At 51.1% G+C, this 25,881-nt stretch overlaps 8 protein-coding genes across 8 annotated transcripts; 5 read left to right on the top strand and 3 right to left on the bottom strand.

Moving 5' to 3' along the window:
* Nucleotides 1-258: 258 nt before the first annotated feature.
* On the top strand, nt 259-1,755 carry N0V89_001482 (uncharacterized protein; the record flags this gene model as incomplete). Its single annotated transcript, XM_056210293.1, has 1 exon — nt 259-1,755. One exon carries the CDS (start codon nt 259-261, stop codon nt 1,753-1,755), a length of 1,497 nt encoding a protein of 498 aa, XP_056077115.1.
* An 82-nt stretch (nt 1,756-1,837) lies between these two features.
* N0V89_001481 (uncharacterized protein) lies at nt 1,838-3,738 on the bottom strand (the record flags this gene model as incomplete). Its single annotated transcript, XM_056210292.1, has 3 exons — nt 1,838-1,884; nt 1,935-3,558; nt 3,619-3,738. The coding sequence occupies 3 exons, from the start codon at nt 3,736-3,738 to the stop codon at nt 1,838-1,840; spliced, it is 1,791 nt and encodes a 596-aa protein (XP_056077114.1).
* A 5,531-nt stretch (nt 3,739-9,269) lies between these two features.
* Nucleotides 9,270-9,950, top strand: N0V89_001480 (uncharacterized protein; the record flags this gene model as incomplete). Its single annotated transcript, XM_056210291.1, has 3 exons — nt 9,270-9,385; nt 9,448-9,867; nt 9,920-9,950. The coding sequence occupies 3 exons, from the start codon at nt 9,270-9,272 to the stop codon at nt 9,948-9,950; spliced, it is 567 nt and encodes a 188-aa protein (XP_056077113.1).
* Nucleotides 9,951-16,057: 6,107 nt separating this feature from the next.
* Nucleotides 16,058-17,156, bottom strand: N0V89_001479 (uncharacterized protein; the record flags this gene model as incomplete). Its single annotated transcript, XM_056210290.1, has 2 exons — nt 16,058-16,879; nt 16,926-17,156. 2 exons carry the CDS (start codon nt 17,154-17,156, stop codon nt 16,058-16,060), a joined length of 1,053 nt encoding a protein of 350 aa, XP_056077112.1.
* Nucleotides 17,157-17,387: 231 nt separating this feature from the next.
* N0V89_001478 (uncharacterized protein) lies at nt 17,388-19,094 on the top strand (the record flags this gene model as incomplete). The annotated part of the gene is made up of 1 exon (XM_056210289.1): nt 17,388-19,094. The coding sequence occupies one exon, from the start codon at nt 17,388-17,390 to the stop codon at nt 19,092-19,094; it is 1,707 nt and encodes a 568-aa protein (XP_056077111.1).
* Nucleotides 19,095-19,559: 465 nt separating this feature from the next.
* Nucleotides 19,560-20,898, top strand: N0V89_001477 (uncharacterized protein; the record flags this gene model as incomplete). Its single annotated transcript, XM_056210288.1, has 2 exons — nt 19,560-20,122; nt 20,172-20,898. The coding sequence occupies 2 exons, from the start codon at nt 19,560-19,562 to the stop codon at nt 20,896-20,898; spliced, it is 1,290 nt and encodes a 429-aa protein (XP_056077110.1).
* A 449-nt stretch (nt 20,899-21,347) lies between these two features.
* N0V89_001476 (uncharacterized protein) lies at nt 21,348-23,992 on the top strand (the record flags this gene model as incomplete). The annotated part of the gene is made up of 4 exons (XM_056210287.1): nt 21,348-21,518; nt 21,608-21,723; nt 21,775-23,195; nt 23,250-23,992. The coding sequence occupies 4 exons, from the start codon at nt 21,348-21,350 to the stop codon at nt 23,990-23,992; spliced, it is 2,451 nt and encodes an 816-aa protein (XP_056077109.1).
* Nucleotides 23,993-24,590: 598 nt separating this feature from the next.
* N0V89_001475 (uncharacterized protein) lies at nt 24,591-25,813 on the bottom strand (the record flags this gene model as incomplete). Its single annotated transcript, XM_056210286.1, has 2 exons — nt 24,591-25,135; nt 25,195-25,813. The coding sequence occupies 2 exons, from the start codon at nt 25,811-25,813 to the stop codon at nt 24,591-24,593; spliced, it is 1,164 nt and encodes a 387-aa protein (XP_056077108.1).
* Between the last annotated feature and the right edge of the window lie 68 nt (nt 25,814-25,881).

The raw sequence follows: 25,881 nt of genomic DNA, 5'->3' as shown, positions 1-25,881 counted from the left end.
CTCCCAAAATGGAAACGCACGTGTCGGACTTCCGGTCACGTGCCGGACAAATCACGCCCTTCTAGGTCACGTGCCGGAGCTCCGCCGAGCAACCTCACTGCAATCGGATCTCCGTCAGCATAGGGTTTCCATGCTCGGCCACGTCGGAAGCACAGTTCGAGACCGGACTATGATGATCGTTACCCTCATTACTTGACCTTATGTCGGCATTGTGCTACTGTCAAGTTCCCAGACACCACGTGCGACGCGACCCACAAGATGCAGGTACTCTACGCCATTTCTGCCCTCATTGGACTTTTTGGATATTGCCTATACTTGACCTTGCAGCGCCTGGTGTTGAGTCCGATTGCACGGTTTCCCGGCCCACCCCTGGCAGCTCTCACCTACTGGTACGAATTCTATTTCGATGTTGTCAAACGTGGGCAATTCTACAAGGAAATCGAGCGCTTGCACTCGATATATGGCCCTATCGTACGAATCAACCCCTACGAGCTCCATGTACGCGACCCGGACTGGTACAGCACACTCTATGCCGCCGGTGGACGCCGCCGCAACAAGTCAGAGTGGTTTGTAGGTCGAACTGGCGGTCAATCAGTGTTTGGCACCATCGACCACGACCACCATCGACTCCGAAGAGCAGCACTCAATCCCTTCTTCTCTAGAGCTTCTGTCATATCTATAGAGCCTCTCATTCAAGAAAGAGTTGACAGACTCTGTGAAGCGTTGAGGGAGTATGCCCTATCAAAAGCCGTTGTCGAGATGCACACTGCATTCATGTCTTTGACTTTGGATATAATATCCACTTATGCATTTGGAGAAAGCTATGGTTTATTGGACAAGCCAGGCTTCTCGCCGGAATGGAAACATGCTATTGAGTCCATGACAGAATCATCGATAACGAATCGACATCTTCCCTGGGTGGCTGATACCTTAAGCAAAATTCCTCCTCATCTGGCAGCAAAAATCAGTGAACCGGTTTCATTCTTTCTGGGCGTACAAGGAAAGATCAAAACTCAAGTTGAAGCTACACTGGCCGGTAAACCTGGCGAGAGCCGGGGACAATACAGGACGATCTTCCAGGAACTTCGCGATAGCGACCTACCGGCGTCAGAAAAGACCGTGCAACGTTTGATGGACGACGGGCTCATACTACTCGGTGCTGGAGCAGATACGACAGCACATACTCTTGCGGTCTTGTGGTTTCATCTGTTACAGAACCCCGATACCCTTGCGAAGCTCACTCAAGAGCTCCAAGAGGCGATTCCAGATCCGCACAACCCGCCGCCTTGGGCCAAATTGGAACAGCTACCATATCTCCGTGCGGTCATTCTCGAGGCGCATCGGGTAGAGGCAGTGATAACTGTGCGGCTTATTCGCATCGCACCGAACGAAGACCTACAGTTCCGTGACTGGACCATTCCCGCTGGTACGGAAGTGAGTATGAGCACGCACTTCATACATCTCGATCCAGATATCTTCCCAAATCCGCATGAGTTCGATCCAGAGAGATGGCTCGGGCCCGATAAAAGCAAGGAGAAATATGTTATGCCATTTTCTAAAGGCTCCCGGGCATGTGTTGGTATTCATCTTGCGAGTGCAGAATTGCTTCTGACTGTTGCATGTCTGTTTCGAAGATTCAAGTTTGAGTTATACGAGACCACAGATAAAGATGTGGAGATTACGTGGGATGGGTTCTCTGGTGGGTTCAGACCGGAGTCAAATGGAGTTAGGACAAAAGTGGTGAACGCAGTGTAGGAATAGGCGATGCAGTAGTCCGCATCGGCTCAACATTATCTATGTATGTACAACATTCAAGCATGAAAAGTCCCCCAGAGCCTCACGAGCCAGCTTTGATATCTGCGGCGAGCTTTTCTGCCAGTCCGTCTGTACATAGTGGTCAGTATGGGGTATTTAACAGCGACGCGATAACTTACAAAGAGTTCCCATTGGGTTGCCAGGGGGCAGAAAGGGCATTACCGACGCGTCGACTACTCTAAGCCCCTTAGTTCCTGTCACCCGACCATGGGTATCTACGACGGTATTGGGATCTGATCCTTTGCCCATAGCTGCCGTGCAGCATCCATGATTGCCGGGAGACATACTTTGCCGCAAGAACGTTTCGATCTCTGCGTCAGACCATGTTGCTTGTGCATCGATCCCGGGCAGCACGTTCGCTCCCGTTATCTTTCGCAACGATGTGGTGTTGAAGAATTGTCGTATGATTTTGAAGGAGGCGACTGCGACGTCACGGTCGGTCTCCGTCGATAGGGTGCTCACGTTCAGCACAGGAGGGTCTTCGATGCACGAACTCGCTATAGAAATTGACCCACGGGACGTCACGGCCTGAAGCATCACGATGCCTTGAGCATATTGACCTGGACCCCATGTCAAGTCGCTAAGCACAGCCATGTAATGCGGCCAATCCTGAGGTAGTTCTGAGAGCTCATTGACTGTCTGTTCACTGACTTCGTCCTTGGAGAGCTTTCCCCATGCAAAGTGGTCGGCCATGCTATGAGTGAGGACACCAGTGTGATATTTGTCGTACTCTGTGATAGCCGAGCTGGCGAATCCTGGATCCAACATCGACGATGCAGTGGTCGCAAAGGCTTCGTACGCAACTAAAAAGTTCGGATGATCAATCAAGTTCTGGCCAACTCCGGGAAGGTTCTTAACAACCGAGATGTTGAACCGATTCAGGGTATCTTGAGGGCCTATGCCCGAAAGGAGAAGAAGCTGGGGCGTATGCAGAGCTCCCGCTGCAAGGATGACTTCTTTTCGTGCTTTGATTTCGAAGGTCTCCTGATTTGTTTCAACAGTGACTGAAACTGCACGGTTTCTGGAATCGAAGTTGACGCGTTGAGCAGTACTCTTGGTGAAGAGGTACAGATTTTGCCTACCGCTATTCTCTGCTTGATCGAAGAAGGCTCTAGCAGAGCATCGTGACTGATCGGTTGCTCTTTCCGTCATCGGAACGTATTGATTTCCAATCAAGGCTCCACTTGTGACATCTTGCAATTGGGACAGCCCTAGATCTTTCCAGCCAGCCTTTGCATATGATGACACTGGGTTCGCCCAATTTGCGAAGGTAATATCGATGGGACCGCCGGGACTATCATAAGACTCAGGACTCGCTTTTGGTACGGTCGCATTTTTGGCTCGAACACGAGTGTTTGCAGGCGTGAAATTGACAGCTTTTCTCATCCAAGGCAGGAAGTTCGAAAACCGGTAACTGTCGTCTCCAACAAGCGCTGCCCAACGGTTATAGGCACCCTTAGTACTCCGGTGGTACGCCATTAGGTTGACGGCAGTACTGCCACCAACGGTCTTGCCGATGTGATAGTCGGCACTGCGGCCATCGAGCTGAGCCTGTGGGCTGGTGGTCAAGCCCCAGTCTGCACCGCTAGTAGATACCTGTGCACCATATCCAGGGACCCGGGAGAGGTTTCCACTGGTATTCTCATAGAAGTCTCCCGCTTCAAACACACCAACGGTAATGTTAGGGTCCTCCGCAAGACGCGCAGCGACTGTCAGCCCAGCAAGCCCGCCGCCCACAATGACCTAGCCGTTTTAGAGTCTGTAGTAACGTGTCATAAAGAAGAGTAAGATGAATGGTCTTACATAGTCGAGTGTTTGTTTCAATGATATCTGGGAGGATGTCGAGCGAGCGCGGCCATCGCTTAACTCAGAGACAACAACGGCCGCATGCAGTAGGAAAGTGCCGATCACCAACAGACTCATAGCTGCGAGAAGTGGATGTTCCAAAGACTCTCCTTTAATCCTCTTTCGAGAATTGCAGTATAATATATGACGACAGGGGACAGTGGCCGCACAATCTCTATCGACCAGGACACGCTGCCGTCGTGCCTACCAGAACGAGGCGCGCGGCCCCCATCACCCTGCAGAACACTACTGTAGATCATCCGCGCCACCCTCTAATCCCCGAGGCAGACTTCGGGATAGCCGTTAGACTCGGGTAGATCTTTTTAGCCTCTTCGTGACGCGGACGGGCGGATGTCCGTATGTTGTGTTGCAGGGAACTTGCGAAATCTCACATCACACTGGTCACTTCTATTATTGTGGGCCATAACAATGAACTTCTGAGCAAATTCATTGATTTCCCTTGTCACTTTCCGATCAACGCCCTGCAGAACAACATTCAAAACTTAATGTGCAGAAATCTGCATATGAAATGACTGGCCCATGAACGCTGTGTCTAGGCCAGTGTCCAGGGTAATCGTTACCACTCTCTGAAGAAAAGCAGACTCGTATTCATACTAAAGTTGCAACCTTTCACATTGTCCCTTTCAATTCAAAAAGGCTGCCCTCAATAAAGGTAAGGATCGAGTGAAATCCTGCGTTGAGACTAGGGTGAACATGCAACGAAAAGAGGCAAGGGTTGGACGCTGGTAACTGTATTTCCGCTATAGGACGGCGAAATCTTGCCGAAGACAAGATGAGGTCCACTTCGCAAGCATTTTGCAATCCTGGCTACGGCTCGGAACTCTCAGATAATGCACAGATAATACCAGCGGTGCCTGAATCCAGTCAACTAGCCGCTCTCCTTGGAATCGAAACTGCGGCTTTAAATGAGTGGACGTGTGACGAGTTTCATGTACCGATGCTTGTGACTGAAGTGAGCAAGAAGCTCCCAAGGCTGAGTACTAGGCGCATGCGAGACTAACTAGCTTTGGAAATCAATTTGTTGAAGTAGAACCCCGAATTGTGCGAACTAAATCGTTGAGGCAGGGCGCCGCGCAATGGCTTCCATTGGACAGGTTCTCGCACGTATAGGACAAGCCGTCAAAAGCCTTGCGGTGGACCTAGTCTGGCTGTGCCGCCGCCGCTCAGTGTTTAATGGGCTAATAAGACATACTCAATTCTGCACTCAGCTGATTATTGTATCATATCCGACGATGCAACCCCATCTCGACAGACTTAAGTGACTGTGCCACTTCGAAGAAAGCGTGCATAAGGCGGGTACCCAGGAAGGAAAGCAAAATGATGAGCCGTCTCGGAGATGCTCCATTGGGTCTAATTTACGTCGAGCTCGAGGCTGTTTAGTATGGACCGAGACAACATTATGAGGGCCCAAAATTAAAAATTCTGCGTTCGTGTATAGGCGAATAGGAACTATTCTACACCGGAGCAGTCAGGGTTTAGCGAACCAAATCTGGAGTCAACTCGCACGGCGCACTGACCAACGGACCTCCGTCTGACCATTGGCATAAGCGGAACTTTACTTCGTGGAACTGTACTGGTAGCCTGTGAGTTGCCTTCAAAGTGCTGTGTTGTGCAATCTGGATGGACGTTGGTGAAATCGCCGAGGGAATCGCCCACTTCCGTTAGTGTTACATTCAGGGACAATATTACACAACATCTAATGATGCTCTTCCTGAAAACTTTCGTGCTATAGTGCGAATGCTAGATCGACGATGTAGGCGTGATCTTATCCGGTTGCCTCGTATGTATGTGGCTGGTTCGTCCATCCGAGTCAATGTCCTCCCTTTCTGCTACCACAGTGCCGCTGGAGGAGTGTCGGGATAACTCCACGGCGCTCTCTCCAAAGTATTTGCCTTTAATGCTAAAGATACCTCCCTTGTCTTTCCTTCTACTGGAGGGTCCATGCAGCTCGATCGCATCATCGTTGGTACCACCGGACCTTCCTAATCTTTCCCTTATATACGTCGGTGCCTGTTTCAATCTTGCCTTGTCCTCCGTTGCGCTGCGATTCACGTTGAAGGTCGTCCGGAAAGATGTGAGAGACACCATGATGATCGCAACACATGCTTCGACGTGTAGCCAGTAGAACGACCATGTGATGTCCATGATATGACCTCCCTTCCCAAAGAGTGTAGTACATCTTACAAGCGCCATGGTAACCATGGACAGCGAGAGGCAGAGAAACGTCCCTACGATGAACTTCTGTCGGGTAGGAAGCTTTACGCGGTAGAGGACCAAGACCGGAATGCTCACGACTGCTTCAATCAGTGATCGCACAAGCCTTTGTGGCATGAAAGCGTACTTAGCAGATCTGTGACAATATCCAAAACACCACCAATATACATTGTCGCAACAGAAACCTTGTTGTTAGGATGCTGAATACAGATGACTAACTTGGTTAGAGAGGTTTGACCGTACATTGCAGCATAAGGGACTCACTTGACGATGCGCCAACATGTGGACAGTAGATGAAAGGTATAGAAACAAAAACAACCCAAGATGGCGCCGTTATTGCGACCGTAACCCACCAGAATATGGTTATCTTCTTCATCCGGCCGATCATCTTCTTAAAGAAAGCGAGGAACGATGCTTTGACACCGAAGATGCAGGACCAAAACAGGATGAAGTACACTCGCTGGTGTAGAAAGCTATACTTGGCAAGGTTGTCCATTTGAGATGCCGTCAATGCTGATGCCAACTCTGGGTATCTATTCAGAGCCGGCGCAATGTAGAGATTGTCCACTTCCGCGTAGAGTACACCTGTGCCTGAGATGAAGCATAATGTTGCGAAGAAGACGATGTAATCGTCGATAGTGAACGTCATCTTGTGTCTGAGTTTGAGAAAGACACGCCCGAGAGCTGTCAAAACAGCGATCGTGAACAGAATGCCCGACGAAATCTGATCCGGAGTGAGTAACGGGTGACCAAAAGCTCCAAAATGCTTACCCAGAAAGCACGACGTTTGATCCTCACATTCTCGTCACCTTTCTCGTAGAGAAGATCCATCTTGGAAGACATATTCAAAAGAATGATGTCGTTTGCTGATATCGAGTTGGGCGGAAGGGAGTCGTAAGCGACAGCCTCTTCACTAGCGGGGCGAGCGCTCGCGTTATATGACTTGATCCCCGATGCAACACAGCCGAAGACAGCTGATTGGTGACCCTACAACAAGCCAAGGGTCGGATTAATAGTCTGCGACAAAGGTCATCCATGCAGGTGCCTTTGTCCAAGGCTAGCAGGATCTGCATCCATGGAGATGTACCAAGGCATGGCTCGAAGCAGAGGCTAGTACATGCTAGGTAGTTTGCGTGGAGATTGGTGTGGTTTGATAAGACATTTATTGAGTAACTGGGTGCTTGGAGTGAACCTTCTCCCGCGCGAGAAGGTTTGATGGCATATGAGCTCCGCTCTCTTTCGGCACTTTGATCACGTGCTGTTAGGCAACGTCCGTGGGAATAGCTTTGACGTAACTTGTTGGGTAGTGTTCTGTTGAGCGGTGATGCCTAGGATGGAACCATGGTACGCGATGTAGCTGCTTGGTAGCACTGAGAGCGCAGTCAAATTCACTGTTGCATCTCGTGCGATACATAGGATATGCGTGTATATACCCGAAAGCTGTTGTGTCACGATCGGAGGCCGAAGATATATGACCTATCTGGGATGCTGCTCAAGTGCAAGAAACCCTACCAAGTCTGCCCTACGGCGCATACATTATGGGGCGGGAACGGACCCGGGGGTCCGGCGGGTGCTATGGATCGGCTCTGCCCGCCCCCTGTCAATGTGGCGGAGTTCAATTGGCGGGGCTTGGAACACCCGAGATGGAGGTATTCTGCGAACCTCATGTGGTACGCGATAGTCGCTGATGGTCAGCATTAGGCAGAACATGCTATGAGTACACATTCTGCTTTCATAATGCTCTCTTCTAAGAAGCTTTGAACGGACCATCCTGATTTGTTGATCGCTGACGCTTCTTTGTCGAACCTCTCTAAGAAACGTTCTTATCCCGATGAAGCCTGCTGTCGACGCTGAGACCCTCATAGCTTGCTCTCCATGTGCAAAAGCAAAGGCAAGATGCGACAAAAGGGTGGGTCATGTTCCACGTCTCTCAAGTGTCAGTCATGTTTGTCTTAGGCCAATAACTTAACGCAGCTACCTACGTGCTCCCGATGCCTTTTCAAACGCCAAAAGTGCCAACCACGACAGCCACGTCGATATCCAGAAGCTTTCCTACTGCTCGGCTCTGAAGTAAACTCACCAATCGCGACTCAGTTTTTCTCAAGCGCGCCAACGCCCCCGGCATCGATTATCCCCGCGTCGAATGTCCCCACTTCGACTGTTGACCAAACCGCGTTTACGCCACAAACTCCCATCGAAGCTATGAGTTGGCCAGAAGGATCAACAAGCCCAAATGACTCCGGCACAGCTGCATTCTCCGATGAATCCGTTGGTGCCTTCGCAGCGCAGTACGATTTAATGCTCAGTCCATCGTCAATATTTCCTGGACATAGGGATCCATCACTTGATTATAACCCAATGAGCCACTCTTACGATCTTATGGCACAAGATAGTCATGATCATCCTTCGTCTTCGACCTTGTCTGCGGAGCTTGCCAGCTTACTTCCAGCGGGAGCGGCTCAGCCTTTGCCTCCCGTTGCCGAACCACACAGAGAAAAGGCCGCTAACAGATCTGATGAGGATTGGCCTTGTTTCGGTTGCAATCCCCGCACGCAACGGTGGATAGACCCACGTACTGGAGGAGAACACTTGATGCGACTCGAGAAGACATTGGATGAACTACCCGGGTGGAGAACGAATTTCCACCCAGACGCGACCGATCCAGAAGTCAAGGTAGAAAAGCTGGAAGAAAGCCTGAGAGATAGGCTGATGGTCATAGCCCAAGGCTTCTTCAGCCGAGCACGCGAAGTGCGCCAGGCAGGGCTGTGGGAAGCTACACTCTGGCGTAAATCTTCTATTTCCCAGAATAACGTCACCGGCTTCTTTATTCTGCCCTCTACCTCCGCGCTTGAAGGCTTCATGCGCATGTACTCCTCTCGCGTCGAGCCGTACATGCCCTTCTTTTCTGGGAAATTGATCAGCCCAACAGAACTTCTTCGAGCAAACGACGAAAAGATTTCTGTGCTGCTCTTACTGTGCATGATTGCACATGGCGCAATGGGTAGCTCACTCCAAGAAGCACGCGAGTTTGCAAGTGGCTTGATAGAGATTTGTCGTATATGCATTTGGGATGTATTGGAGAAGAATGTACAGCTCGCAGCTCATCCGTAAGACCTCCCCTAGCTCGCTGAAGTATCATGGCTCATTAGCATAGTGTCATGCTTCGTTGCGCACTGCTCTACTTGCAGGCTTCTGCATGGAGTGGGAACAGGTGGCATATGGATGTAGGATATAGGACTTCCAAAAGCTGCGGGAACGTCGCTAATGCTTCTTCTTAGTTATGTGCGGCTCAGTTACGTTCGTATACTTCCGTAAGTTATCATTGCTGTAACTACTAACTCAGAGTATACCAGAGATGCTAACAGATTGTCAAGATGCTCAAATATGCTCGCATATTAGACGCTAGACGCTCTACGCTGGAGAGCATCTATGTTATCACCGATGCAGAGGCGGCCTGGACTATTTGGTGTCAAGAGGAAAGATTGAATAGGTACGTAAGGAAGCAGTGACCAACCCTATCAATGAACGTTTACCGACGAGGCAAAACCGAAGACTCACGTACGCATGGGTCGTCCTAGATCAAGAAATCAACCTCTTCTACGATAATCCGCTTGACCTAGATGTCAATGAGCTCAACTCTTACCTCCCAACCAGCGAGAAACTCTGGACAGCTACCTCTGCGGAGACGTGGTTGGCCACCTATTTGGAACTTCTTAAGACAAACGAAGCACAGACCGGAAGCCAGGAACACGGCACGTCACTTGCAATGCTATTCAAGAGATTCATTAATGGTGAACTCTCTCGCGCTGAGGACATCTCACAGCTTGAGCTACGACTTCTACTTCATCCTATCCAAGCTCTCATCTATCATTTGTACAAGAGCTTCTCTCACTGCTTCAGCAGCAACAGCCAACGACATCTCCAACGCTTTTTGACCCAAGTGGAAGAAGTCCAATATCTGCTCAAGCAATGGTACGATATTACTCAGCAGAGCTTCAGACACGATGACACATTTACCAGCCAGGGGTGCTGTAATATGGTTCTATATCACTTAATTAGCTTGAATACGCTTACAAGTGTTCCGGACATTGAACGATTTGCTCGAGGCGAACTCTCGATTGTAGATTTTCGCGAGTCGGTATGGATGGGCAAAAGATATATAGAAGACGCTTCTTCTATCTGGTGCCATGGTGGCCAGATATTGCGACTTGTCCAGAAGTTGCCTCTGGCCTCGAGGCCTTATTGGTGGTACGCATCAATCTACCGTGCGGCGCTCTCTATGTGGGCTGCTGGGGCCGCCATGCAGCAAGCTCAGCATGACACGATCATGAGAACAGGAACGGAGTACGTGGCAGTGGATACGCTACCTTTTCATCACCCCACAATCGTTCGACTCATGAGACATCGAGATGGAATTCCCTCAGTATCTCGGGCCGATACCGCCACGGCTATTGTTCATGAGCCTGGGGATATCTTGAAGCATTGCATCGCTATGTTGGAGGAGTATCAGTCGATTTCAGAGCTTGCCAAGAGTATCAAGGACAGGCTGGTAGTGCTCCTTGGAAGGGTAGGAGCGGAAACTAGCTAGGCCCATGAATTGTGCCCAGTGCATATGCTTCCTTGCGTAAATTACCTACTGCCAGCGTGTCTTGCATCGGGAGAATGACCAGAAGGATTGAGAAGGATCTTAACCGTTTACCAGGATCTGGAAGGATCCTCATCCCCAGCAGTGATCTGTAAGGTCCTGTGTTATCGGTGATGTATGCCATCCCTGCAAGCGTTCCAATGGAAGAAACCGGATGCAACGACGAGTGAATGAAGAATAGATCAGCATTTAGTCAAGTAGTCGGTCCGAATCTAAGCAGAACCGACGAGAGGCAAAGCACACCGTCTTGTGAAATGAGTACGTGATTACCGAAAGCTGAGCAGCGGTTCAATGAATGGCTACGGAATATTCAATGTGTACTGTTGCCGGGTCGTGGCCCTTAATTACCTTCCTAATGCTCATTGAACCGAGAGTAAGCTCCGAGGATCGACATACTTGCTAGGTCCATAATTTCTGCGGCTAGGAGAGGCGTGGGGTTTCCATCAAAGCGGTTGAGACAGAGCATGGCAAGGCGCAGGAGTTCCGTCTTACATTCGTTATTTCACACCTTTGCCGGTCAATCCTTGCCTGCCCGATTAGGACCAATATCCGTCGGCCCCTCCTTAGCGGCACAGCCTGTCATGTCCGTGAGAGGGTGGACGCCCATCGGAGACGTCAGTGGCCACAAGATGAGGGGAATATGTGACGGGCCCTGTTCGGCCACATCCGTATGCATATACAGGTGTGAAACTCACATCCGATGCTCATGATGGCCTCTACAGTCACGAAGGGTACGAAAGAATTTCACTTTGTTGCCAAAGTGGCACGCAATATCCTGACCTCTTGCTAACATTGTGTGCCAGTGTTTTGCCATTACTGTGGGCAAGGTTTCAAACGAGACGAACATCTTGAGAGGCACATTCTGACCCATACCAATGTGCGTCCGTTTCAATGCCATGAATGCAAGCTTACGTTTAAGAGAAAGTAAGTCCATATCAGCATCTGGTTGCACTGATTATAGTCACGTAGCTCACATGACCAAGGGATCTACTTAGTAGACATTATCGTTCCATACACGCAAATGCCGACCATGAGGGCGCATCAATTTCCTCCAACATGCCGGAAAAGCGCCCAGCCATGGGCCGCATTCCCATTGCATGCATTAGCTGTGCTGAAAACAAGACAAGATGCGACAAGCAGGACCCCTGCTCCCGTTGCAGTCAAAAAGGTATTGCATGCGAACGACGTAGGATACGACGAAGGAGCGTCAAGACCAAGCATACGGATAAAGCTCATGACCACCCCCTGAATGTGAGCCAAGCTCGAGAAGATCCAACGGAATTCAACCCCGCACCACACGCCAACGATAAAAATGTGGGAACGTTTACGTCTGTGTCTGGTGAAGGCACCATTGAGCAAGATGAACGCAGGGACTTCAGAACTACAGCGGCTTTGGAAGACAAATTTGATGTCCTGACAGCTATCAGTAATGACCAAAGCCCTGAATCATCTCTCGCTGCCTATACGGACATCTTTCGCGTGGGCACTGAACAGAACTTGTCTGATACGATTGGAAAACAATTCGCAGCCAGCCACTGCTCTCGGGTTGCCCTCGACTTAGATCTGCTGAACCTTCCGCTCGTATTGGATGAAGACCGAATTTTCATGCCGGATAGTCTGTTTCAAGATGAGTATTGCATCGCGCCAGATCTCCCGGGATCTTGGAAAAATACAGTCGACAGCTACAAGCCTTGGCCGAACTTGCAGAACAATGTCACCTCCCCAAAGAGCAATCTCGAAGACGAAGAATCTGGTCTCTATACCATTCTAGCGCATCTGAAAGTACTGGATAACCCGGATGTATGGTCATCCGGGGTCTTATCACTGCATACGCTACCCGTCGAAATGGATAATACGCAAACAAAAATCGACGAAACTTTCAGCACAACTACAAGGGACTGGCTGTTGTCCGTAACGCAATACATATGGCGCACAGTAAAACAAGAAGCAATGCACCGAGCGGCAAATGAGCTTGACCCTGAGATGTGTTCTTGGATGGACAAAATCATACTGCTCCCAACCACAGATATCCTAGGACGGCTATTCAGAAAATACTTCCACGACGAACAGCGACGATTCTCAATTTTTCCTGCTTCTGTTGAGGGGCTGTTAAGCTGCACGCCTAAGAAAAACAGCATCTTACATGGCTTGCTATGTTTGTTAATTATAGCGAAGGTAACTCGAATCTCAGAGAACCGAGAGGTTCAATGGCTTTCTAACGGCTTAATCGGTCTTTGCCGTATCTTCAACTACAACGAAAACTGGTCAACGGTCACAGAACACATGGAAGTGTCATTATCCTTGATACAACTCATGCAATGGAGCGGCGAATCAACCCATACAAATGTATGTCACAGTTATAAGCCTGCCATGAAGATATAAAATTACTTACACTGCGAAATTCCTAGGCCGTCAGTGAAATGTGGGAGCATCAAACACAGGTGATTGACTCGCAATTGTTCTAGGCAATTTCTCATTAACGTGTGTACAGCATATCCAGCAGAACCTACTTTCCCGTAAAAGGTTCCGTAAGGACTCTCTGGACATCCAGATCATACCACGCTGCGAGGGCGGCATTGAAAGCACTGACTACGAGGAAAACCGGTCAGTACAGCCACATTTTAGCGACTCAATAGACGCCTCTTACTAAGACATGCAGGCTACTGTGTTCGTGGGTGATGGTTGATCTGGAACTAAGTCTATTACTCGACACCCCACCAAAGCTATCAATCCAGGATAGCCCGAATCTCCGCAATTTTACTGTTGTATCTACTGCCACCTCTCAGACATCGTTTCTGGACTTGTTTGAGGCCTTTACCGATGGTCATCCACCAAATGACGCTGACGTCACTGCGCCAAACCTGCATCTACTATTGCACCCGTTGCAATGTGTTTCAGCGCGCCTTCATCAATGCTTCCACACGTTCAACGGTACTAGGGAATTTGGCAGAAATTTGAGTCCTACATTTGGATTAGCTTCTAAAGCTCTGATCGGTGAACTAGAGATTTTGCTTGGACGTTGGCAGCAACTGGCTTCATCAATCCTGTGGACAACAGACGCCACGTCTTCGATCAGAGTCAGTATGGTTCTCTACCATCTCATCAGAATCAATAGCCATGCATCATTCCCGGCGGTCGCGCGATTGCTCCAAGATCACTCACAGAACGACCTTACACAAAATTGGTCAACCCATGCAAAACTTTGGATGAGGATAGTGGAACCAAAATCCTTAGCGCTTCTGGGCTTCCATTGCGGCCAATGTCTCCGTTACCTCCGCACAATCCCAGTAAACGCAAGACCGCTTTGGTGGACTACGGCCCTGTATCGGATCGCCTTAATCTTGAGTATGGTGATCATGGCACGTATCGCCCAGATTCCGCCGGGCTTTCAGACGACGAAGAGCATCAATCGGACTTCCAATATGGCGGCGCAAATATCTGCCATGCCTCTGGACGGAAGCTTTCATGATGATAGCGCTACTGAACACATGCTGTTGCAAGCCCTGATGGACCGTACCCACGGCAGGCTGTCAATTACTCGATCGGACGGAAATTCCGTGGGTGTCGATGGGCCAGTCGACGTTCTCAATTATTGCATTGATATGATTGGTGAGCATTTACTAATGGAGCCGACTATGTTGGCAGATGAGGTCAGGTCAAAGCTTCATGCTCTACGTTCGCGGTGGAAAGAGGGGCTTTGATGACTGCAAAAGCTGCAGAGAGTACCAAAGCAACTGCACCAGGACATAGTTCAACGAGTTTTCGTCGCTGAAATATGGTCACTTTTCGTATAGTAATATGCGATAGTTTTCTTTTAATAACGTCTAATTAAATATCGGCTTCTGGAGTTTTTTTATTGGAAACTAAGCATTAATTCTCTACTCATGGTTGATTGAAGGGCATATCACGCATGCATGATGTACAGGAGTGCAAACAATCTATTGAGTCATGATGCATGTCTTCTGGGCTCACTCGGTGGGATCAATCAGAATCAGTGCGACTGACAGGCAGTGACAGCCACTGCATATGTAAGTCAGTGAAAGGCCTAGCGTTTCTCGCCAATCTGATCCTTGAAGTCGACCCGAAATTCATTCCTACATAAGCGCTAGGAAGCGCTCGGGGACAGCGTGCATGGGGATCCTTCAGAATCACCCTTATGCAAGCCACGATCGTTCACTGTCGATCTCAGGGTATGCTGCACGTAATTTACAAGGTCCGACCTGTTTCGTCCGTTCTCTTAGTTTCCCAAAGTGTCGGAAGCTCCACGAAAGACATGCACGACATCCAAACTCAAATGTTAGTTTCGGGCCGGTAACCGCTTCACTGGACCATGCCAATACTCCCACTCCATTCCATGTCTTCCGGCGGGTATTTTGGAAAGCAGTCCTTAACGAAACTTAGTACAATACATCAGCAACTCAGGCCGGCATTCTAGGTGATCTCGTCATACGCGTAGAGCGAAGGCTGGTATCCCAGCTGAAGAAGCTCGGACACCATCATCTTCATTTTCGAACCATCGCACCAACGTTCAGAAAGACCAACCCGGCCTTCACGAACCGACCAGACTACAGAGCGATATGGAAGACACCTTGAACCATTCTATCAACGCAGCTTATCGTACTTCTTAGATTGGCTCCACCTCACCTATTAAAATTTCCCCGGTAAGACACCGGTACTTACTTTCTCACTCCGTCTCACGCATACTGCTTCTAAATCCGTCCCAATCAGAGCTCAAATTAAAGGTTCACTTCGAAGATTGGCTCCAGAAACGCTGAATAGATTTTTATTGGATACCATGAAGAAGTGTGAAACGATAGACACATAGAAGACCATGCTAAGACGCTTTCCATTGGTGGAGACATAGATCGTTGTTGACGGTTGGTATTAGGTGAGGCAATTCATTTAACACGCAAATTTACTTCCAAGGAGTATGTATGTTATTCTCGACATATGAGCACACAAGTCTTCCGACAGTCAACTCCTAGCGGCACCTAGATGAGCGGTTAGGCCAGAGTTCCGGTACCGACCTCGACGAATTCCAAAATTCCCATGAACTCACTATGCTCTTGGGATTCTCGTGGTAGCCAGGGTTAAATGCTCACAGGACGACGTAGCATCGCATTCGTTGAGCACAATACCGAGGACCTGTGTAGAGCGGAGGATGGTCACTCTAAAGCGATGTTCGGAACATAGCTAGTTGGCCATGAGGCTGTTGACCATGAGGCTGTTGAAGGTTTGAGAGTTTGACTGTTACTTTCGCAAGCTCGGTATTTGACACCTCTTTCACCAGGAGGCTACATAACCTATCTTTCAGATACTGCAGTCATACCAGCATTTAGATCTAGTGACAGAACAAACATGGGTATATTCAAACGCAGTGGAGGATTCGATTGCATGGAGCCCCGAGCGCAATGTTAGCTCGTCTGCGCGGTTTGGGAGATGGAGTTACCATCCCTTCAACGTATTCTGATCGTCTCCTGTCCCACGTCTTATACATATGAAGTCGAATAATGCGTACTATTTCTCCCCACCATTTTTCTCAAGATAGTCCTTGATGCTGAACATGCCTGTGCCGCGATCCAGAGGCTTCGCTTGCTTCGGGCTATGTTTCCAGCCGATCATATAAATCAGACGGAACGTGGCCGGTAAACTTCCATCTTCGTTTCCATGAAGCGCTCTGTATATGCCCTCGGCAGCTAACAGCACGTCTCGTTGTATAGCGCCCTTCTCACGCGATATGACGGCATTGGACTCGCCCATGGCTTGTAAGTCTTTCATAAGCGCGAAGACATCAGGAAAGTCAACAACGATGTCGTCAACATCTACAGTGAGGAGATTGAAGCCCGTCTTCTGCAGCAATCCGCCGACGTCGCGCACATCGGCTAAGGGCGATGTGTGAGTTGCGACTCCGCCTCTTCTGTCCTGTTCGGCAAGTTGTAATGACGTCCGCAGCTCAAACAGGCTGTCTCCACCCATCATGACGCCTATAAAAGGGCTGTCTGGCTTCAAGATGTTGTTGACCTGTGCCAGTACGGAGGGCAGGTCATTGATCCAGTGCATGCTCAGGCTGCTCAATACAGCATCAAATGTATTCGCCTCGTAAGGAAGCAATTCGGACGCAGGCAGGACTTGACGTTCAATGTCGATTTCCTTGTTGAATGGAAGGTCTACGTCACGGAAGAGGAGGGTTTCGGAGGAGTCTGCGGCCGTGAGTTTGCCGACGCGGTTTCCGCGTGGCCCAGCGTCGGGAGAGTCTTCAGACGGGAAGGTGAGCTGGCGAGCGATGTTGCAGGCATTTGCGCCAAGGTCCAGAACGCGTGGGAAATGGCGATTGATATCCTGAATCAATTAGATTTAGCTTGTCGATGTGGGTGTCTGCGCATACCAGTAATCTTTCGCATAACCGGGAAGCCACCTCATCGCGGAGGTAGTCGACGCCACGACTAGCTTCGACGTTTCTTGCTGCACGCTCTTTTTGCATCCATTTGTGCTGCTGGCTGAAGATCTCCACGGTGGGAGCTCCGGGAGCTTGAACAGCGTAGCAACGCGTTGTGCGAAGAGGAACTGCGCGACGCGTCAAAGGCGGGATGAAGGCGCGGATGGAAAAGGTGTTCATGGTGACATGCAACCAGGCGCTAACATGTGCACACAGGCTGAGATGCAAAGGCGAAAGCGCAATAGAGGGCGAGAGTTCGTGATGTCAAGATTTCTGATGTCGGCGTTTGGTGAGAAGAAACGCCGACTTGGGCCGCGGCTCCAGAAACATTGAAGCTCGAGTCAACACGACTACAGCAACACGCGAAACGGCCGCCGGGCCACACATCCTTTTCATCCCTAGACAACCAATATGGCTCAGCCATTTCCGTACACATACTATGCCTGCGACTGCTACGACGGCAACAATACGAGTTCCACCAAGCGCGCCTCGCAGCTCCTGCAAGAAGCCGAAGAGGAGGAGCGCACCTTTGATCCCCGCAGCCCGCGCGCAAACTACTCGCTGTACCCTCTCGAGCACCTGTTATACTGCGAAGACTGCCAGCAGGTCCGCTGCCCCCGCTGCATCATCGAGGAGACGCTGAATTGGTACTGCCCGAGCTGCCTCTTCGAGGTGCCCAGCTCCGTTGTCAAGAGCGATGGGAACAGATGCACTAGAAGTTGCTTTAGCTGTCCGCTATGTACTTCCAATTTGCAGACATACTCGCTCGATCAGACGGGTGAAAGTGCTCCGCCATTCATATTGGAGTGTCAGTACTGCCGCTGGAGCTCCCTTGAAATCGGCATTGAATTTGAAAAGGGTCAGGGAATCGCAGCCCAGTTGGCGAGACTAGGAAATGGAGGGAAACATATACCCACAAACAAGGAGCGGGACAAGGAGCGAGAGCGTAGGAGAGAAGTCGAGATGAGGAAGAGTAGGGACTTGCTGTCGCCGTCGACCGAATCCACAAACACCGATACAGAACGGGATGATAGACCGCCTAGCCATGACGACTTGTTTTCCAATCTCACCGCCTTCTACAAATCTCAGGTCGACACTCAGACGCCGTCGAACCCTTTCTCCTCCCACGACATCAACTTCTCATCTCCGTCGGCGTACTCTCGAATCATGAACTTGTACTCCACGACTGGCTCTAAGAAGAACAAGCGTAGTAAGCCCAGCGCGATGCGCGAAGCTGCTTCCTCACTCGAAGGCCTCACGATCCACGACCCTATCAGTGACGCTGCCGCAATCGAGCGCATCAAGAGGGAAGGCTGGGGTGTCACGCTCTCGCCTGCCCAGAAACACGCCCAAATCAACCCAAACGTTCGTTTCACGGACGAGATCCGCCCTCTCGCAACTCTTCTGTGCACGAAACGCTCTAAACGTTGTCGATCGTGTCGTCAGATCCTCACTAAGCCCGAGTCGAAGATAACATCGACCCGCTATAAGATTAAGCTTCTTGCACTGAACCACATACCCCGCCTCAGTATCCGCGCCCTTAATGCCAGCCCACCCACTCCTGTTGCTAGTCGCACTGCTGAGACATTCGATTACAACGCACTTAAGCCTGGCATCCCGGCGCACTTCTTACTGCACCTCAGCAACCCGCTCTTCGACTCAATCAAAGTAACCTTAGCGACGCCTAGTACCACGCCGGGCAAGGTTCATTCACGTGTCACCATACTCTGCCCGCAATTCGATGTTGGCGCTAACACCGACATTTGGGACGATGCTCTGTCCTCGTCCCTTTCGCCCATAAAGCGCGGCTCTGTTTCGGAAGGACCGGCGCAGATCGAAGCAGGTAAAATCTGGGATCGCGGCCGCAATTGGACGAGCGTGGCCGTCGAGATCGTGCCCGGTTTTACGAATTCTCAAGGCTCCGGCTCGGAAGAACAAGAGCTCGAGGAGGATGAAGATGTATTAGAGATTCCGATTTTCGTGAGGATTGAGTATGAGACAGATGCTGGAGCGGATGACCGAGGGTTAGGTGATTCCAGAGGCAGTAAGGGTGAGAAGGAGAGGAGAGAAGAGGCGTTCTGGACGGTGGTGGGAGTCGGCAGGATCAAAGGAGCCTGAAAGATGCTTGTGTTCTCGCGTTAGTTTAGATACCCCATGTTTCATTTCAGCGCTGCATCACGCATGGCTGGAGAGTTTTAGGATGAGGCGGAGTGCGGTCGGCTAAGACACTCAACTGTGTTAAGATAGATCACGCAATGATCGACAACACATACAGGCAACGCTTCTTTGTGCACATGTGAGATTTGGCCTCGTATATTTAGATGTTAAGGGGATCGCCATCAGACTTATTTAGAGCTTTCGGATGTCATGCATCCAGCAGGCCGCCAAGGGTTTAGACAAGTGAGGGTGAATACCTGAGCTCAACGAAAGCGGCAGGCGCAATGAGCACCATACTCACCTTCACTTGCTTTGCTCCCGCTTGACGTCGACTACTCGTAACTTTCAACTTCAACCGTGTTTCGGGCTTACATCCTGAGTCTACAGCTGCCCAGCGTCGCCGTCGTCGTCGCCGCCAACACCACGATGCCTATCTATCGCAGCATTAGCGTCAAACTCCACTCCCAATTCGACATCGAAACCTTCCCCGAATACGTCCCGCGCTCGCAAGACTACTACATCTCGCGCGGCCTCCCCGTGCCCGCCGACACCCCTCGCTTCGAGGACGAGGCAACTTCCACGTGCAGCGTCTACATCCCCAGCTATCCGGCCTCCCAATTCTGGTTGAGCTACGCGGTGTCCCCGCCCGTGCCTGAGGATCAACATTTTCTGTTCAAACTCTACATCAATGGCGCGCACATCGTGAGCTGGAGCACCGGGAAAGAGGAGAAATGGAAGGGGAAGACTATGTTTGCGCTTTTTGAAACGGAGGATGAGGGGGGACGGAACAGGGTTGAGAAGAGGGTGTTGTGTTTTGCGAAGCCTGATCCTACGGAGGGAACGGAAAATGGTGTGGGAGGGGGTGGGTGGTTTGACGAGGAGACTTGTTTGGAAGTGAGGGTACATCGGGCGCTAGGAAGGAAGAGGGCGGAGAGGAAGATTGAGGAGTATGCGGGGACGGAGTTTGGGAAGTGTGAGAGGGGCGTTAGGTGAGTCTACTCGCGAGGCTGACGTGCGAGGTCTTACTGACGAGGACAGTCTTGTGAACGCTGGACTGGCGGGCTCGGAGCAGCCGAAGAAGTTCTACAAGCTTGCTTTGGTCGACCCGGTGGACAAGCCATTTGCGACATTCCGCTACTACTATCGCACTTGGGCGCAGATCCTCGAGATGGGACTGTCAGAAGATGAGATCGTCGAGAATGGCGAGGACAATGACCTGTCCGTTATCGAGCCGGAAGATACTGACGACAGCCGGAATGACAGAGTAGAAGTGCGGGATTTTGCGCCGCAGGACAGTGGAACCGTCTTTCGACCCAGCAACGACGGTGCGGGTGACCCTCCCAAAAGCCCACGCAAGACCTACATAAACACAGCGAGCCCAAGAATCCGCGGTGGTGGGTCCGGTATTCACTCAGATGAGTACGCACGAGCACCTTCACATCACGATCTCAGTCGCACTCCCTCAAACTATCGGCTTTCAGTCCCACCTTCCTGCAGATTCGATCCACCGCAACCATTACGGCGAGCTTTACCCACGATACCGCAAAAACACGATCCAGCTGCGGACACAAGCTACAAGCCTCATCCCGTCTACCCGATCGACGACTGGGAGAGGAAGACACCCAGTCCGGTGCAGTCATTGAGGGAGACCATATCCACACCCACTATGGAGCGGCCTAAGAGGGGGGCTGACGCCCACGGGGTGGTTGAGCGCTATGGCTGGCGCATGGCGGCGTCGTGGTACACCGTCGAATCTGTCGAGTGATGGCGGCAGTAGGACTGCTTCTCGAAACGATTCACGGGGCGTTCGTTAGGACTGAGCTTTGGGAAGGTGACCACGAGGGGAGGCCATAAACACGATTCGGGCGAACAAAGGCTACTATGGTTCTATCTTCTGGTGCGCTATATTCTTGTGTGGAATTGGACGAGATTGGAAGCGTTGGAGAGATCAGATGTTGGAGGTTATGATTTAGCTGCAAGGCACGTCGCGCTGAGTGGTCGAACCGTCTCACCCCGCACCAGCGGGTTCAGGGCTCCACAGCTCCCCACGTCGTCTCACAGCTCTAGCTACGCGCGTCATGTCGAAGCACAACAACAGCTCTCCGTAGCTCACACGAACATGCCATTGGAAGGCGCAATAGACATTGCGTGTATATCTTACTTCATCGTTCTCTCTTTCTGCGTCCTTTGCTAGCTGTGCTTGCTGTACACACAATGCACACCGGTATCGTTCCCGCCGCGCTGCTGGCAAGCGTCGCGACCGCATCCTTACTTACGCCACCTGTTCTGCCATTGTTTGTGCGGAATCCGTATCTGAGCACATGGCTGGGCAATGCGCGAGAGGAACCGTGGAAGAAGTGGCCTATGTTCTGGCACGGCACAGAGGTATGGCACCGAGCTGAACGCATCTAGGATGGGTAACAGCTCCTCAATCCGCTCGAACAGTCTACCAATGCTAATGCGACCCGAAATAGGTCGGCTTCAGCGTTCTCGCACATGTTCCCGACACAAACGAAGTTTTCCCACTGCTGGGTCGTCCCCAGGATGCTCTTAGCTCTTATGAGAAAGACCATGTTGCGCGCGAGAAAGGGTACAAGATATCTGTCCTATTATGACCACCGATGCTTACAATATCTCGCAGATACAGCATATCCTATCCCAAATATAGAGGCGCGCAGTACGATGCTTCGACCACCAATCTCACGTATTCGCTACCCGCTCCGGATACCTTGCACGATGCCAGCAGCCTCAACATCACGCTCTCCTTCCTCTCTCCCATTACGCCTACATCGACTCTGCGTCAGTCGCTACCGGCAGCATACGTGACAGTATATGTTGAAGGCAGCTTCGATGTGAACATATACATGGACGTCAATGGACAATGGGTCAGCGGGTTTTCAGACAGTCAAATCGACTGGGCTTTGTCGCAGCAGAAAGCTTCCGGTGACATCGAAGGTCTAAAGACATGGACCTTGAAGCGACGGGACCAAATCGTCTTCGCGGAGGAGAAAGACCAAGCTGAATGGGGTCAATTGCACTTCACTGCTCCCGATGATGTGCGGCATGAAAGCGGTGCCTCGGAGAAGCTTCGTCAGCGGTTTGCTAGGACTGGTACACTGCAGAACGAGGTCGATGGAGACTCTCCGCGAGCGATCAACAAAGATGAGCCGGTCTTTGCGTTCTCGAAGTCGTTCGAGCTGGGAAATTCCACCAGCCCAGGCAGTGACAGCGTCTTGTTCACCATCTCCCATGTTCAAGACGAGGTAACTCAATTCGCTTCTGAGCGTGGCCTCACTCGCATGTTGCCACTGTGGAAGTCCTGGTTTCACACCGAAAAGGACCTCCTCAGGTTCCACTATCTCGATTTCGCTAACGCAAAAGCCTTGGCTGCCAACTACTCTGAACAGCTTCGCGTCGACGCATATGCCTCCGGCTCGGATACGTACGTCGACGTCGTCGCCCTATCAGCTCGCCAAACAATGGGTGCGACGAGCTTCTCCGGCACGCCAGAAGATCCACTCCTCTTTCTTAAGGAAATCTCGTCGAATGGGAATAGCCAGACTGTCGACGTCATCTTCCCAGCGTTCCCATTCTTCCTATATACAAACCCTAGATGGGCGGCTTACCTGCTGGAGCCGCTGCTGGAGCACCAGTTGAAGGGTCTATATCCGAACGAATACTCGATGCACGACCTAGGATCTCATTTCCCTAATTTGACCGGGCATGCCGATGGGAGGGACGAGTATATGCCTGTCGAGGAGTGTGGCGACATGCTTATCATGGGGTTAGCGTTGGTGAATGCGATGAAGTATAAGTCGGACCAGGGCGCACAGTCCTTGTGGTCAACAATTGGTAAAAAAGATGAGATTGTTGTTCAAACCGACCATCGCTTTACGTTGAAAGATGTCAGCGCCTATGATGGCATCGCATACATTGACAGCTCTTGGGGTGGCGGAGAAAAGGGTGTCAAGCAAGCGACGAAGTGGTTAGAAAGGAGCTACCCACTCTGGAAACAATGGACCAGCTACCTCGTCGAGTTCGCAAAGGAGCCTGCGAATCAGCGTAAGACCAAGCTTGTCCTTCGTCCCACCATCCATGACTGACCATCATCTGCAGTTTGCACCGATGACTTCGCCGGCTGGCTGCCTCTTCAAACCAACCTCGCCCTAAAAGGCATCATCGGCATCAAAGCCTTCAGCGAGCTCGCATCTCTCCTCGGCCGCACCGACGATGCAGACCACCACCAGCAGATCTCAGAAGAGTACATCGCCCACTGGCTCACGCGCGGCATCTCAGTCGATGGCTCCCATGCGAAGCTAGCATACGACTGGAACGGCAGCTGGACAACGCTTTACTCGCTCTACTCCGACGCCCTTCTCTGCTTCCATCCATCCATCACCAACAGTGTCTCTTCCTCTGAGGACCCATCTCCCTTCACAACCCCATCGCACGATGCGCAAAAGCCAGTGTCGCCCAACCCCCAGTCGAAAAAGCACGAGGATTTCATCCCCCACGGAATCTACACAAACCAATCCCTCTGGTACTCCTACTCCCTGCAACAATACGGCCTTCCCCTTGACAGCCGGCACCTATACGCCAAGTCCGATTGGGAGTTCTACGCCGCAGCCGTCGCCTCGCCTTCGGTCCGCAAATCCATTCTGGAGAAGGTGGCGCTTTGGGTCAATGAGACTATTACGGATAGGCCGTTTAGCGATCTGTATGATACGGAGGGGGATGGGGACTTTCCGGATCCGTACTTTTTTGCGAGACCCGTTGTAGGGGGGCATTTTGCGTTTTTGGCGCTGGAGAGGGCTTGTAAGGAGGGGAGGGGGTGGGTGCTGGGGAAGAGGGTGAGATAGATGAGCTATAGAACGCGACCGCGGTGGTGTTAAGCCTAGAAGTGTATTGCCATTGACGTGTGCATGATTGGTATAGCTCATATACATGAATACATTTCAGTCGATCTACAAGTTCAAGTGTCAGTCACCTTACAAAAGCACATAAGGTACCGTCATTCAGTCACCCAGGCAGCGTAACCTCACTACCCGGTCCAAAGCAAAACAAAAGCAAAAAGCTGGGCACGCCAGGAATCGAACCTGGGTCTCTCTGCTGGAACGAGCGGGTATACACAGGCCCGAAAGAAGCGCCTAACCGGCGCAAGACGGGGCTGACACAGCCTTCCGACGGTAGACGGATTTTCTTTCCCAGAGTGTCTTACCACTGGACCACGCGCCCTGTGGTGTTTGATGGAGAGTGAGACGGCAAGAGGATATAAGTATGCGTGTACACTATCGTCGTCATGGGTGTGAAAATATAGGAAGTGAGAAATTGGAGAGAGCAAACGAGGGGCAAGGTATCTCAGCTCTTCGTATCTTCTTAAGAAGCAAGGATAGAACACAGCAAAGCGGCGAACAGTACCACTACAAGATTATCAGTAAATTTCACTCTCGTCAAGCATCATTTCTGACTCTCTTCCCACTCGGCCAAGAAACTTTCCATCAGCCTAGCACGGTCCGCCGCATCCTCAATGCTCACCCACCCATCTCCAGGTGCCTTACGATCAGCGAAAGCAATCAGAGTATTGATCACGTTCCTCGCCGAGGGCGGCAACGCAGCTTGTTCTGCGTTCCACTCCCATTTTACCTCTTCCACCTTATCGTTGTCAAACCAGTGTACGTGTATAGAAGCGGGCTCTCCCAACTCTAGATTGAGGCCGGATTGAGACACAAGTCGGATTTCGCCGTGCTCGAGATTGATGGTCCAAGTTAGGGCAGGAGTGCCTGGAAACTGTTGACCGCGGCGGAAAAGGTATGATAGAGTTGCGTTCGAGGGTTGCAAGGTGCCATGGAGGGAAAGTAGGTCAGGGACATCAGATCGAACGGTATCGATGATTTTGTTGGTCGAAGGGTCTCGTATGCGGACATCTGGGCGCTGCAGTTGAAGTTTCGAGTGGACTGTCTTGGGGTCCAGGTTACCCACCACGGAGAGAACCGTGTCAAACACTGTTCATGTTTAGCGCACGCCAACTAGGTTTTCATACCCACATTCAAGGGCGACTCACGATGCCCATTTCCGATCACAATCACGTTCCCACCAACCTTTCGGTCCGCGAAATACTTCAACCCCTCCGGCGTAATCTCCCTATCAATAGTCCCACCATACGCTCTTATATCCACGCTCAGGATCTTCCCAAGCTTCTTCCCCTCCACTCCATCCTTTATAATCTCCCTCAACTTCACCGCCGGCGGTGCCCACCTCCTCTGCAGCCCCACAGCGATCCTACTCCCACTCTTCCTCGCCTCCTCCACCAACGTCTCCACATCCTTCAGATTCGCCGCAACGGGCCACTCGACAAAGATGTCTTTACCCTTCTTTACGCTCGGCAAGATTGTCTCAAGGTGCTTGTCGACACGCGTATTGCATATTACAAGATCAATGTCAGGGTCATTGGCGAGGTCTTCCGGTGAGCCGTAGGCCTTTGTCCCCGGGTTAAGCTTGTACGACTCGATGGCCGACTGCGCAGCTTTGACGCTGCTGTTGAGAAGCGCTGTGATGGGGAGCTTGGAGCGCCCGGCTGGTGTTAGTAAGCCGGGGAGGTGGGCGTTGGCTGCCCAGGAGGTGATTGCGCTGGAGGAGAGGCCTATGAGGGCTGTGCGGAGGGGTTTGGGTGCGGTCGCCATGTTCAAGATGTCGTTATGAATGATATGTGAAGCTCTCGGATTCTATTTATGCGATTGGGCGTTCTGAG

Source organism: Didymosphaeria variabile (assembly GCF_027946475.1).
Source record: "Didymosphaeria variabile strain IMI 356815 chromosome Unknown scaffold_1, whole genome shotgun sequence".
Lineage (NCBI taxonomy): Eukaryota > Fungi > Ascomycota > Dothideomycetes > Pleosporales > Didymosphaeriaceae > Didymosphaeria > Didymosphaeria variabile.
The sequence above is the reverse complement of the archived record's forward strand: the minus strand, read 5'-3'. Positions and strand labels throughout refer to the sequence as shown.